We start from the raw sequence: 15222 nt of genomic DNA, 5'->3' as shown, positions 1-15222 counted from the left end.
AGGAATGGTTGCCATGAGTTTGTAAAAATCTTCTGGGACATGTATCTGAGCACAGCGTTTGAGGCAAGGACATAAAACTGTACGCATTCAAATACTATGTCAGCTGTGCAAAATTTTGTGTATGCTGGAATACTTGTGTTCAGAGAGAGATAACTTTACTACACTGATGTCCTTAAAGGCAGAGCAGAGGGTCTGATAAAAGTTGTGTGCCTTTTCCCCTAACAGGAGGCCAATGAAATGGTCACCCAACTATGAAAAGTTCACAGAGAAATCACTGCAAGCAAAGCATGGAAATTCCCTTTTTCCCAACAGGGACCCTACTGCCAGCTGGGTCACTGGTTTCCTTGTGACCAAACAGTCCACCCCACACAATGGCACACTGTCTATGAGCCCCTCAAGAGGTTTCGTGCTGAACCTACCCCACATAGGGCCTGCCTATGTCTGGACCATCACACAGACCAAGTGACCATCCCAAAATAGCTCCAGCAAGCTATGGCAGTGCAGTCTGGAAGCAATGAGTGCTTTAAGGAGGACAGTCCTTGCACTGGTCCCTCTGCCTATACCCCAGGGGTAGTTGTGTCTCTGCCCAGACCCCAAAGCAGCTAATTGATGCATGCTGGCTGGTGGCCCTTGGACCTCTCCATTACTGTCACTGTGGTTTAGGTAGATCACCTCTTTGCACACTGTGATTAGAGAGTGGGGAATGAGCGGGAAGCACTGCTCATTTGTGTCAAGATTTCAAAGAGTTCCTGTGCTAGAGTCCCCGTCATTTCCTTGCCTGGCCAAGGAGATACGTCTATAGCTGTGTGCTCTGCAGCACGCTGGAGATGGCAGCCACCCTGCCAGGTGTGCCAGATATCTGTAGGCAGTGGCCAACGGCTCTGAGCTGGTGGGTGGTGTGTCTTGCAGTGGCACCCCCCTGATTTACAGCTCCCCCAGCACAGCAGTGGGGTTGGCAGCACCCACTGGCACCCCATTCCCACAGCAGTGTGGGCAAACGTGGGCTGTGAAAGGGCAAGCGGGGACGATGTCAAGCAGAGCCACAGGGTGATGTGCGGTGGCTGGCAGGGATTTCCCCAGCAGCACCAGGTTTTGCCGAGCCCCTGCCCAGCTGTGACCACATCTGCTGAGGCAGGGCAGCTCCTTCAGGCTGGGTTGAGCCCATCCTTTCCGAGCAGAAGGATGATTTTCTGAAGAGTTCAGGGCCCTCATGGTTTGTGGTAGGTCTCTGAGAGACAGCTGGAAGATGGCCTTTGAGGTGGGGACAAGCGTCCTGAGTTTTGGTTGAGTTACATCACTCCATCATCTTGCCTCAGCCTCTCTGACTAAAATTTCATTTTTACCCAACTTGTGCTGCACTCCAAGATACGCCATAAACATCTCCACCGTGTCCCAACCTCACATTTTTCCATTGAAGTGCCAGTTAATTGCAAGCTAAGCGCCAGCCACATAACCTGGCTCCAGCCCTGTGGCGTGGGCTGTGTATGGACCCGACTGCACTTCCCCTGGGAAAAGCCCTGCGGCCGGATCAGGGGCTGGGAAACAAGGGACTGAGTAATTACATGTTCTTCTCACGTGAGCTGGCAGTTTTTCAAGCCAATCCTGACCATGGGTCACACCAAAGAGACAAAGTCCAGGTTCCGGAGGGCAGAGACCACATTATCGCAGTCTCCTCTGGCTGCGTCTCCCAAATTTACATGCCCAACACAGCAGCAATAAACCGTGTTGGTCTTACGCACCTTTGAGAAAATACTGGGGGTTCGGGGGTGTGTTTGGAGCCATTTTTGTTGCCAATGCAGGCAGTCACTGCTTTTTTTAACCTCAGATGACAGAGACTTGTGTGGCAGAGCCCAAATCATGATGACGACGTCAAGCAGATGAAGGGTTATAATGGCTGCATGTAACAGAATTTGCGGTGGGGGGGGGGGGAGAAAAAAAAAGGGGGAGAAATCCTGGTGAACTTTCAAATTACTCCTGATCTTTATGTAACGCTGGCTAACTTGCAAATCAATCAGAAACCAAGAAATGCCGGAGTTGTGCAACCCTGGTTGGGTCCATGTGCCTGCCAGCCTTGTGCCCTGCGTCCCCGTCTCCCTGGGGAGATGCTGAAACACAGAGCCGCGGGGAGGAGGGGACACACAAAGGGAGCCCTTCGGTGTGCCAGAGCACAGGAAAGGCTGCCACCCTGTGGGGACACGGCTTTGCCGGGAAACCCCTCCCTCTCTCCCGGGCTGTCCTTCTGCCAGAAGCCAGGGGACAAAAGTCCAAAGCAATTAGGTAAATCGGGGGTGAGAGGGGGGAGTGCGGTATCTGCTGCTTGCCCGAGCCCTTCCTGTGGGAACTCCGTGTGTCTCCTCCTGCAAAGGATGAGGAGGGTCCTCCTTATCCCCCTGCCAAGAGGGGTGGCTGTCCCCTTGACAGCCCTGATGCGAGATGCTCAGGGTCAGCTTCCTGGCTGGAGGTCTGCAGGTTGGATCCTGCCAGCCCTTTCTCCCAGCTTTTTCTTGGAGAAAATGGGATCCTGGCAGAGGTGACATACCCTGCCCAAGCAGTGCAACACCAAGGAGGGGAGGGGGCAGGTACAGCCCCAGGAGCTGCTGCTGTCCCCCACGTCGCTGCCACCACCACTGGGTCACTGGCGCCCGTGGGAGGAGAGGGAATTGCTTGGAGGATGATGCATGCCCCTGGACCACTGTCTGGTGCATCCCCCTGAGGATGCTTTAACAATTTCTCTGGAGGGGAAGCTAAAGTCATTTGTGCTTTGCTGTGGGCAAGCGAGGTTAGCACTCTGAGTGGAAACCGACAGCAGCGAACAGAAACACAGTGCAATAAGGATGAATAGTCACCCTGAGCAGAAACCCCTGGTTACAGGCCACCCTACACCGAACTGCCCAGGTACTGGAAGGTGCCATCACTGCCCTGTGGGCAGGGTCCTCTGGTGCCTTTCTCTCCACGATAAAATCATTGACTGAGTTTCTGACCGAAAAGCTTCCAAGAAATTTTGTTAACCCTTGAAGAGTATTAGCAACACCTTATTAACAGGTGAATTTGTGTAGAAAGCTGTGGCGAAGCTCTCTCTTGAAACCGTGATCACAGGCTATGAATGGCAAGACTTTCTTTAAATGAAAATTAATGTCAGCAAAGGGGAACAATTATTTTTGCAGACCCAAGTGCACAGAAGAGGAGGAGGAGGAGTATCCCAGAGCGATGTGACTAGCAAAACTTCGGGGTAAAAAATGTGAAATATTTTGAGTCACACGTAGACACTGGTGAGCAGGGAGGGGTTATTACCCCTGCTCAAGCTCTTCTGCGGGCAGACAAACCCCTTGGAGGTGGGGGAGCTCTGGGCTTAGGGACAGGCAGGGCAGCCTTTGGCAACATGTCCCCCCTCCTATTAAAAACACCACCAGCGGCCCAGCTTGTCCTCACACAGGTGCTTTTAACAGCTGCTCATGTTTTTATATAGCTGATGGATTGCAAAGGGCTTTAAAATCAGCCCTTCTGAGAGCAGCGAGATAGTCAAGGTCTGATGTCCCCAGGATTTGCCCCAAAAGCGAGGGGGCTGCATGGGACATTTGGTACCCACTGCACTGCAGCACCAGAATCACTGCAAGAGCCACTACCCCCTCCGCACAGCTGCCAGCTTGCCCCAAACCTGCCCTGATTTCCTACCGTCAAGACTTTCACTTTCTGCCATCCAGACAGAAAAAGGGGCCCCAAAATGCTTCAAATGTCACTTCATGGGACAGATGGGCACACATGCTGCTCAAACACCTGCAGGCAATGTCTGCACACAGATGATGCTCAAAACATGTTTCTCTATTTTTACATCTCTGAGAGGTTTGAACGGGGGTTAAACATCTGGGGCTGGGTTTGGGGCATGGTTTTTTTTCCTCCTGGCTTTGCTGAGTTTGTGTCAGGAAGGACAGAAATGTGAGCACATGGCGGGGAGGCGTCGAGGCTCCAGCGGGGAGATGCCCCCGAGCGGAAAGGAGCAGAGACCGGGGGCCGTTTGCACCAGGCAAAGCGGCGAAAGGCAGCTGCTGTTAAAATGCCCTTACCCTGCAGGCGGTAAGGGGCTCCCTCCTGGTACGAAATTGCCTTTTCCCCAAACGTGCTCCTTCACGCCTTTTCCCTGGAGATGAAAATGTAACAGGCTGCACAGTTTTTTGGCAGAAAGCTTTGGGATGGCCCAATCCCAGTTAAAAAAAATCTCAGTTAAAAAAAAAATCTCAGTTAAAAAAAAAAAGTTTAAAATAGTGTCAGACGCCGAGGGGATTCCTTGCTTTCTAATTACCAGAGAGTAATCTCCCTCCCTTCCCTCTCCCTCGCCCCTGCTTCTGTGGCACTCCCCCCGTCCTGCAGCTGCGCCCCTCTCCCTGGCTCTCCCCCAGCCGCCCTGTTCCCGGCGGGCTCTGCCACCGCTGCTGTGATGTGGGTCTCAGTAACGCTCCCAGCACCCCTGGCCTCGGAGGGTTCAGGCAGGGGACTGGGCTGAGCCCCGGGGCACACTCGCTTTCCCCAGATAAGGGGTGATGTCCTTGCTTCTGACTCCCATACCTCCCTGAGTTTTGGCCTAGATGTGGCAGAAGAAAGTGCTTTTTAATTTTAAATGGGGCCAGAGCTTCTTTGTTTATGGCTTATACTAATATTTAAACCATTCCATGAGAAAAAAACATGCATGGATTTTCCCTCTTTTTTCACAGCTAATCAGCAGCAAGGGGGAGGAGGTTGGTGGGCTCATCTCTTTGGCAGAGCAAACTCTCTTTCTCCCGCTGTCCTCACCTCCCAGTGAGGGCACGGACCTGTGCTCTTTCCTGGGAATAATGCACTTGTTTTGTTGTCGCCCTTCCTTGTTTTGTAGGTGTGATTCGAGAGCGCCCAGACACACGTCAATTGAGACAAACTTGTGTCTGCTCCTGCGGAAGGAGTGACCTTAGGACCTCAGAAGCTACGCTTCACGTTGTAGGTCTTGGATGTGAAGATCTTTACCAAGAGGAAAAGCACTCCCTGTCCAAACGGATTTTACCTATGAGGTTAGTTATGGGGATGTGGGGTTATCAGTGATGCTATGCTTTCCCTAAACACCCTGGATTTCCATCTGTGTGGAAAGCTATTTGAGTCAAGCACGAGCGCTAAACCTTTGGTCTTTAGCGCTCACATCTGTGCGAGTTTGGGAGCCATGGATTTTGTGTGTGGCAATCGCAGGGAGAGGTAGTACCTACACCCTACCTGCTCTGCCATCAAACAGCTTTAACCATTCATTTCAGGCAAAATCCTTCTCATGGTATCACACAAATGGGGTCTGCATTGCCGTCTTCACTGACACAATGAACTTAAGAAATGGCGTGGCTGTTGGGCTGTTGAATTTTGTTCTTTTTTTGATCCTTTTGTTTTGCTTGCATGAAGGATAACAGGGACACGAAAGAAAGGGCAAGTCATCACCACAAAATGTACTTCCAGCAGTGGAAAGCGCTGCCTCCAAGCGGTGTTAAGGCACTGCGCTAACCTTTCAACTTCAGAAGCCTTAGAAAGGAACAAACGAAACACCCAAAGCCAATTGCATGTTTCCTATATCTCTTTATTGACCGCCACTGACCGCGTTCTCAGGTGGAGTGCCAGATACCAGTGGAAGAGGTGGAGCTACCCTAGAAGTACAATGGGAGCAAGGGAGACGGTGTGTTACGCGCAGGCTGGGGAGAGCTGGCTGGGGATGTGAAGCCTCTGCACAGCGGCGAGCCCCCCTCTCTCCCCCGAGGGCCTACTAAGACAGTGGAAAGACGTGCTTGTCCTTGTGTCGGTTGTCCCTAAGAGAAACGACACGGTAGTGGTGTGAACAGATACACTTCAACGCTTTGCTGAAAAAAAAAAAAAATATTCGTTGCAACCCCTGAAGGTAAGACGTTATTATTTCTCCTGCGGTTGCAAGGAACTCGTGGCACGCTCATCGCATGTACGCCGGATCTCAGGTGTGGGGCTTGGCCCTGTTGCTCTTTGTTGTTTTTTCTTTTAAACTCTGTGTGGGGTAGAGCAAGTCTGCAGGGCTCTTCCCCTGCTCCAAGCCTCGCCTCAAGACTCGGTTGCACCAGGAGCCAGCGTTACTTGTGCACTCCCTCCTACCTGATGGTGGTTATGGACTACAGCACCGGACGAAGACCCTTTCAGCAAGAACAACAGCGTGGCAGCACGTGCCATCCACGCCATCCCCACAGCACAGCTCGCAGGCTTAAGCTTCAAAGTCCCCCAGCCGCTCACCCAGCCCCCTGTCCCATCCGAGGGAAAGGGAGGAAAAAAGAAAAAAAGAAACAAAGGGAGGGAGGGGGGGGAACCAACACAATAAACCCCTCTAGATATTCACTGATATCTAAGCAATGGCTCTGGGAATGAGACCTGCAGATGGTGGCGGCCTGCGTACCGTGGCGGCAGGCGGGCTTAGGAGGAAGGCGCGGAGGTGGGCTTCTCCTCCCGGGACACAGGGATGGGCCTCTCGCTGTGGCCGGCGTCCATGTTGGAGGGGACCTTGGGGCCCGAGAAGGTCAGCATGCCGTCGTTGGACAGGGAGCAGGTGATGGCAGCCTGGTCCACGTTGGCAGGCAGGCGGTACCGGCGGTGAAATTCACGGGAGATGTAGCCGTGGTCGTCCTGAGAGGCAGTGGGGAAAGGACAGAAGGCCGGTCAGAAACCCCCCGGCACTGTGCTGTGCCTCCCTCCACCCGACCCCGCGGCTCCGTCGGAGGGGCTCCACATTCGCCCTGTCTTATTGTGATGCTGTACTGCTGGTATCACTGGGCGCATCTCTGCTCTTTCTTCTATTTAATGGGTTTGTAGGGGCAGGTGTCCCCCCATGATGCCCCTGAGGCTGCAAGAGCTGAGCAGAGCAGCAGGGTGTGATTTTGGTCATACTATAGGTTGGGATCTGATTTGGATGGGGGCCCTGCCGCGGCCTCCAATTTCAAAGGATGCTTGCAGAGAAAGTCTGGGGTTCTGCAAAGGTAAAAGCAATGCATGCGTGTGCGCCCATGTATTTCCTTACTAGGCAGAAATGCTGTGTCAGCCAAAGTATACAATCCTGGTCCCCCTTTTTTTTTGTCCAAAAGAATAAGAAATGTAATTTTTTCTTTAAGTCAGCCGTGAAAATGGCTGCTCTCTTCCTCTGGAAAATATAACCATATTAAAAAATACACACTGTTTCCAGGCTAGAGCTTTGTCTGGCCAAAAAAGTGTATGAGAAGAATTAAACTCCTGCTGGTATAATTCACTTTTCGACCCCCACAGATATTTCCATGACATATGTGTTAAAAGTTTCCAAGCCTGAGGGCACTCGGTTGTTTTTCTTTTGTTTTGTTTGCTCTTGCTCTTGCTTTTCTCTCCCAGATCAGCATGTGAAAACTCTGTTTTCACTAACGATTCTGGCTTATGAAAACTCAGCCATGCTTCGGCAGCACCAGATAATGTTCTTTGTCTGGTCCAGTGTTATTAGCAAACAATGGACATCGTCATCTGATGGTTATGGAAAATGATGATTGAAAATAAACAAAAGAGGAGTGGATTAGCTCATTATTGTCAGATATCAGGTTGGGGCTCTATGGGAATGGGCCATGCCAGTAATGACAATCGATAAATAACTCCTTTTTTTTTTCCTTCAGCTGAGGACCATAGGAAAGAAAGAGAACGGAGCTCAACTCCCCAGTTGCTTCACCATTGCTTCCACTTACCTGTCTTTCACTGTGCTTGCCATGGATTTCCACAAAGTCATCGATGATCTTCACACTCAGGTCTTCAGGAGAGAAGTGTTTTACATCCAGCATGATTGTAAACTTCTCCCGGTCAGACCTCACCTGAAACAAATGTTATTAGACAGTAAGACCTGAGCACGAAGTGGGGAGGCAGTGCCAGTGTTGCGACAGCTTAAAAGCCAGAGAAAGGGTGGTCTGACCGTGGCATGCTATTCCCTTCTGTGACTACAGGCCTCAACGGGGATCTTCCTTCCCATTGCAGGGACCCATGGACACTGGGAGGCCGCGGTAGGCATCTGCACCGCTGCCACTGCTCTGGGGAGAGGCATCATTTCTCACAGCTATTCTTGTGCCGGGGACCCCTTTGCGCTCAGTGATTTGCCAGATGTGCTGGGCATTTGTGCTCAGCAGAGAAAGGGGACGGAAACCAGTCTAATATTCTCTGACAGCATGCATTTCATTCTTTCAGCGATTTATGGTTTCTTTGTGGTCTTAGCTCTGGCAGGAAACCAGTAGGAGAGGGCTAGAGAAAGCACTGGTCCCTGAGCTTCAGACCGAAGGCCCCATGGCTACACGTTCCTCCTACACACTGCCTTCCAAAAATTGCTCCTGATTCCTCCAGCGTGGGCTTGCAAAAACCACTGAGCTCCTGAGGTGGAGGAGGGAGCTGGAGGAAGATCCCGCTTGCCGGGGTCCTCTCCCATACCAAGCTGCCCTCACGGGCACTTACTCTGGGAGCAGCCTAGCTCTTCCCTCACCATACGGCCGGCAGGCGCCGGGGCAGCAAAGGCGGCCTTTTACATGTCGCAAACAACCATCGGGAGCCAAATGTTTTCCGTTTCTCAAAGGGAAGCCTTCTCCCCAGCAAGGGTTTCCCTCCATGCCCAAGAATGAGTGGGCAGGCTGTGCTTGGTGGTAGGCCCGGAGGTCCTCCTCACCCCCTCACATCCCAGCACGGGGCTACAGCCACCAGCCTCCACTGGCAAGCCACAGGCTGGGGGGAGCAGGGGAAGGCGTAAGGAGGGAGAGGAAGGAAAAGGAGAGGAAGCCAAAGGGCCCTTACCTCTGAAATGCCCGACTCCAGCACGCTGCGGAAGAGGGACTGCCTGTAGTAGGGGCTGATAGTGGAAGAGAACAAAGGCAGGAGATCATACTCGAGGAGACCCTCTCCGAAAAACTGGTCGAACAAACGGCTTGGAATGAGGGGTCCCAGGGCACGCTTGAACCAGGGGTGCTGGATGGTAATGTCCATGCTTGCTGCTGCTGCTGTGACCTGTGGCGGCGAGGGGAGAGCGGTAGGGGCAGTGCGGCCGCTGGGGAGACAGCGATGCCTTGGCTGGACTGCGCAGTGCTGCCCCAGGGAAGCTCCCCCTATATATACCGGTCTTGCAGAATGAAGGCATTAGCGGGATTTCTCTGGAAAGACATGATCTCATGATGGAGGCAACATGGTCAGCAGAAATGCGGAGACTGACCTGGAAACGACAGTCTGGGTGGAATCGGTGCCAGGTCTCCCAGAGGGATGATGCCAGGCAGCAGGCTGTGAGACACGGGGTGCCCGTGCCCAGGGGTACTGGCAGGTCCTCTACGGGATCAAGCAGGCTAAATGGGACTCCCCGGTGGGCGTCTCAAGGATGCTTGTGAATTAGGTCTGCTCTGTGGGTCCTTGAAACCCGCCCCTGGCTTTTTGTTAATTCACCTCTGTTTCTGCCCCTCCTTGAAATGGAGACACAAAGTCTTTGCCAAATAAATAAACCAGCTTTCTTCCAAGTGAGGAAAAAGGGGTTGATTCAGGTTGAAGAAAGGGAAACTTTTTTTGTGACATGCTATGAAGCGTCTCCACCACTTGAGAGGGGCCTGACACCCCTGGCACAGGAACCCCGGCAGGGAAGCGGGACTAACGCATGATGCAGACCACGAACATGGGTTTGACAAAACAGAAACTTTTAACAAACAAATGCTTTGCCAAAAGAAAGAAGGAAAAATAACTTCGGTCACTGACCGTAACAGCAGTCCCAAAGCTGCTCTTGAGACTGTCCTTGTCTTGATTAAGGAGTCTTGTGGGAGATTCATTTATCTCCCGGTGTCACGACACGGATCCTGCTTAACATGCATTTCTGGTTATGGCTGGTTTGCATTTCTGTTTCACTTAGAGCTGCCTTTAAGGGGTCGTCCGCCATCCTGGATGGACCAGGCAAGAGGGACATGGACAGCCCACTGTGGGAGCAGCAAGCTCTGCCAGAGCGCTGAGGCGGCCAGGCGGCCAAAGGGCAGCGAGGCTGCCCGGCTCCACAGCAAGGCTCAGTACGAGGCCACGAGCCCGCTTCCACTGCAACCAGCTGCATCCTAAGGGCCTTCTGGACAACAGAAGCACCTACATCAGGAGTCTTGAGCATCTCAGCACCTTTTGCAGTCAGCCGAGAGCGAGGGAGAGAGAAGAGAGGGTACCTCCAAAAGGCACTTCAGACTTGAAGGGCTGAATCATCCTCTCCTTGTGCCAGTGACTAAAGAAATCAAGGGTGTCCTGACACAGAAAGTGAGACAGATTTTGGGGTCTGACATACCACTTGGGCCCCAGCCATGCGTGAGGGGTGGATGAAATCCCTGCAGTGTGTTGGGAACATCCCCTTTGTGTTTCCCAAACCAGGGGTTACACCAGGAGCACAAGGAGGAACGCACACAACTGGCAGGCTCCTCTCTGGGCATCTTTCAGTCCTTAAGAAATTGCCAAACCCTTGAGCTCTGACCTCCAGCATGCTCCCCATGCAGGAACGGAGGCGGATCATTGGGGTGGGCAGCAAGAAGGGAGCCCAGGCAGGATGTACCTCTCTCAGCAACACCGATCAGCAGCACACCAGTGCTCTTAGTTAGGCGCCAGGAGAGCAGCCACTCAGCTACGCACCACCACTTATCTCACAGGGAAGCCCAACAAAATCCATCATCCCCATTCAGCCTGAAGCTTGCTCCAGGATTGAAGCATAAGTATGTTCAAAATGTGATCCAAGCACCCCATATGTTCAGCGGGATGGTGGGAACGGGCAGCTGAGAGAAAAATGGCAAATATGTCTTCACCTAAATTTAAGCTAGAACTATGTATATTGCCACACATTCAAATACTTGAAAAGTGGCAGCCAACTTTATGGTTTTGCTTTTTTAGTTTCTTCTGGGCCCACATTTTCATGTTTCTCCCTAGAATTAATCATATCCATTTTGTCTTTGACGGACATTTTTGTCTTTTATGGACAAAATATTTCCCTGACCTATAAATTTCATTTACAGAAGTTTTTTTCTGATACAGACTTCACACTGCACACCTCTGAGCAACAAGCAGTCTCCTGAAACTCATCACATCTAACTTCCAGTGATCTAAAACTTAGGTGTCCGGTCCAAATAACTTGTCCAGGCTCCTTGTCCAGTCAGTGGAGAGAGACAGATGCCTCGAAATGCCTCACGTGATAATGTAGGTGGGTAGGAAAGGTGAAATGAGATACGTTTTAGCAGTGCTTAAATCTCAACTGACTAACCAGGGAGCTTGGACAGCTGCCTTAGGGGAGACAATTCTAATGCTAAGCTCCTTCTGGACAAGCAGAGCTAGTGAGATTAATCCCATCCAGTGTGATTTGTGCCTCCTCTCAGAAGAAAACTGCACCTTGGAATACCAAGAAGGAAATGGCAGTTGATAAACTCCATTGGCACTGGATTAAATAATGAATTTGAGGAGAAAGCAACCACTTTGCACCAGTTCAGGGGACGAGACTACTCACAGGATGCACAACAGTTGTGTATCATTATCACCTACTGAGCAAAAGCAGTGAAATTTGTGGGCATTCCTATAAAAGGAAGAAAAACTAGTGCATGTGCTCACGAGCGCACCCAAAAGCAATGCACCAAGAGCAGGTTTTCCCAAAGCCTCATTGCAAATTTACAATGCGAGTCCGACTCAAGAGGTCTTCCAGTAGGATCTACTGTCTAGCTTACCCTTCAACGAATCCCTTCCTAAACTATTGTGTAATTGCCAGCACATAGACATTTAGTAAAGGATGATGCCCAGGACAAGCTGCAGAAATCCCAGATCAACTTGTCAGTGATCAAACACAGCCCTTGCTTGTGTTTAGCTGCTATTAGTTTATCCCCAGGACTGACTCTCACCTGCCAATTTCCAGGTGAGTGCAACGCTGTTTCTAACCCCCACGCCAAGCTCTGTACAAGCCAACCGTGAGGAGAAAAGCAAGTGTTTAAGTGGAACAGTGACTAATCAGGTGTAACTGAGGAGGGTTTTTGTGCCATACTGAAGTGCTAATATAATTTGGATTACTTTTTCCAGCTGGTGTGTTGCAGCCCCAGGAGAGCCAAGAAAGGCAGCCTCTCTGCTCAGATCTGCATGTTCTCTGGAGTTAACTGGTCTCTGTTAACCTGCAACTCTTCAGATATTCTTACAGAAAATGGGAATGAGTTCCAGTGCTTTTTCTTTCAAATAGACCTGTCAACCCCAAAAGGTACAACTGTACTCAGTTAGATGGTCCTTTGCATTTAGATGTAAGCTGTTTAGTGGCAATATAAGGGAGTGAATAATCTCTGTCAATATTTAATGATAAAATTGTTGCAGCATGCTAATCAAACTAAGTTTTCCCTTTGGTGGAACATTTCTATGAGGCATAAAAAGGAGTTCGTGACAGCCACACAGAGCTAGGGCAGGTAATAACGTGATTTCGTTGCAAGTATTCTTCCTACCAGTCTTCCTGTAGTGAAAAATACTACATAATGTGTGTGAGGGAATTGGTAAGTGGGGGGGAAAAAAAAAAAAAAAGAAAGACTGTTTTTTTCTTAATCTTACATAGACCTAGCTTTGAAAAGGATGAAAGAAGTCCACAGAAGTCAGTATGCAAGCAGACTAGTTAAGAGGGCAGGTTCACTAGGGAGCCAGCATTATCAGTTTTGGCACATAGGCTGCTAAGCACTTACTAAAAGCTCTCCCTACAAATGAACACAGAGCACTTATTTCTTTCTTCTTAAGGGAAGGGTCCTTTCTTTAGAAGACTCCTGTTCCTCAAACATGTGCATGTGACATAGGGCAGTGCCATGGTCAGGAGCTCCAAACCTTTCCACCATGTCTGACCTGGGATGCTGATGGAGGAAGAAGCAACTGATTATAATTGCAGATAAACACATTTTCCTCTGCATGAACCCCCACCAAATACCATGGAAAGCACTAAAGCAGTCATTTCCGCCAAGTTTTGAATGCTGTTGATATCTTGCTAAATTTTGTAATGGATGGGAGGAGGTGAGGCCATGTTATCAGTGCAATTTGCACACCATGCTCAACTGTGGCTGGGGCTGCAAGGCTAATGCAATGGGAGGGCTGACATGAGACAAGGCAGACGTTATATTCTTTTTTTATTAGATTAATAAGTGTTTCTTGTTAAAAGCAAAGAGAACACTTGAAAACCCTTCTTTAAAGATAGTTCATAGCAAGAAAGAAGCCAGTTAGAGGGAGGGTTACTACATGCTGAGCACCTTTGAAAAATCAAGCCATGTATTAAGAAGTTTAAATATAGATCTAAGAGCCCAAGGGGGAGCAAGTGTATTAAGTAAGAAAGAAAAAAAAAAACCAACAAAAAAAACCACCTTGGCTTGCTTTTCTTTTAAAGAGAGATCAACTTGTCCATAGAGAACTCTGCAAATTCCCCTGCCTCCCAAACAGCCACCAACTGGGAGCAGGTGAGCAACCCCCTGCGCTCCAGCAGTTCGGCTTAAAGAGCCAGGGACTAAGCCTGTCCTGGTGTAAATCATTACAGCTTTCCTTCCCCTCGCCTCTGCAATGCTTGCTTAATGACTGGTCAACCCCTGTTCCACAAGTTTTGTCCCAGGTGGTCCCCACTCTCGCTCACAACAGTTTTTGTCTCACAGGGACTGTGGTTGCAAAGTCGCTGAACACAGGAGCCAGGGAGAGAGTGATCACACAGGGGACAAGTTGTGGAGGTGACGTTTCTAGTTTCCTGCCTAAAAAGAAATCCCACTGGTTTTAAGGCACAATCTTCTGTTTTATTGCTGGCCTTTGGGATCCTTTTTCCACTCCAACATCTCCTTCCTCCCTATTTTAGAGGGATGGGGTGATTTTTATTTCCAGGTTTATAGCAACCCACAGTCAGATTTACTATTCAGCTGTATACTGGAAAAGTTAAATTTCCATCCTCCTCATACAAAGACTGATATTTATTTTATCTAAAGAATTGATATAATACCAACAGTCTGCCTTGGTGCAGCCAAAGAGGCTTAAAAAATTACTAGCAATCCCTTTTTTCCACTTCAGAGCCCACATCCTAAACACTGAACAAATCCCATCAGTGTTTAGGGCACATAACATCATTGTTGTCAAATCAATGGTGAATTTACGTGCTGTTAATCCTTGGCATTTATTCAAACAAGCTCAGCAAGTTTTAGCAGTACAATGCATTTTATGTTTTCATCAATGGATTTACATAGGGAATGAGAGATGCTCTCTGCTTCCCAGTCTGCAGCAGCACGCCCAGAGAGTGGGAGATACGAAGAGAGCCCCTAGCACGCCCAGAGAGCAGGAGAACTGGAACGGGAGCAGCTTTGGAAATGTGCAGCTGCTAAGCAATGATGCTTCTCTCCATCTGTAGATCTCAAGAGCACTTTCCAGAGGAGGTAGGTATCATCACGGTGACTGGGAACAAGTAAAACGACTTCTCACTCAGAAAGGCAGAGGTACAATTTGAGCCCTTTTCACACCCCCCCTAGTCTTTTCCGTGAATAAAACCACCTCTCTTGCAACTCCACAGAGCTTGCTGCTGAGACCCCCTCTGCCTTGCAACCAGATCTCATCTCCATGAGCTTTCTATGGCCCCTATTCCTGCGGTATAAAATACTCCCTTTGCTCTGGAAATTTAACCCATTTTTCGGACCAGAGAATTTGAGAGTGTAAGGGTTGTTTTGTGACATGATGGTTACTCATATAAAGCAAAAAAAATACGCTAAGTGATAAAAGAGTTTGAGGAATTAGAACCTTGACTATTTTTCAGAGGAAATAAGAAATTATGTCCATTTTTTTTGTATGAACCTCTACCAAATAAATAAATAAATAAATATCTCTTCAGATCGAGACCTCTTTTTAAAAAAAAAATAATCAAAACTTGCTATATGGTTCTTTGATTATTTTTTTTTTCTTCCAGTGCTTTTGACAGTTTAGCGTGAGTTATTTCTGCATGGTCAACATGAGCAGTCCTGCACTGAGCAGATCATCCTACAGACCCTTCAGACCAGCAGAGAGATCCTATAGATTATTTTTCTTCCTCCAAAGGATCAATGCCCAACCTCTGCACTGGGAAGGTCTGGCATACAGGGAGGAGCAGGGGTATCACAGGGAATGCTCTACTCTGGATATCCACTCAGCAAATAGTCAATGTGGAAGGCTTGGGAAGCAGACGAGACTAGGGGCAGAAAAGAGATTGCAGGAGGGGTTAGC

General features: G+C 49.5%; 1 protein-coding gene across 1 annotated transcript; it reads right to left on the bottom strand.

Annotated features, from left to right (window-relative positions):
• Positions 1-6148: 6148 nt before the first annotated feature.
• Positions 6149-9064, bottom strand: CRYAA (crystallin, alpha A). Its single transcript, XM_009891355.1, has 3 exons — positions 8800-9064; positions 7716-7838; positions 6149-6642 (listed from the first exon to the last, which is right to left on the bottom strand). The coding sequence occupies exons 1-3, from the start codon at positions 8986-8988 to the stop codon at positions 6433-6435; spliced, it is 522 nt and encodes a 173-aa protein (XP_009889657.1). The 5' UTR covers positions 8989-9064; the 3' UTR covers positions 6149-6432.
• Positions 9065-15222: the final 6158 nt, after the last annotated feature.

This window comes from Charadrius vociferus, unplaced genomic scaffold (genome assembly GCF_000708025.1).
Source record: "Charadrius vociferus isolate BGI_N301 unplaced genomic scaffold, ASM70802v2 scaffold298, whole genome shotgun sequence".
Lineage (NCBI taxonomy): Eukaryota > Metazoa > Chordata > Aves > Charadriiformes > Charadriidae > Charadrius > Charadrius vociferus.
Note: the sequence above shows the minus strand (reverse complement) of the source record. Positions and strands in the feature narration are given on the sequence as shown.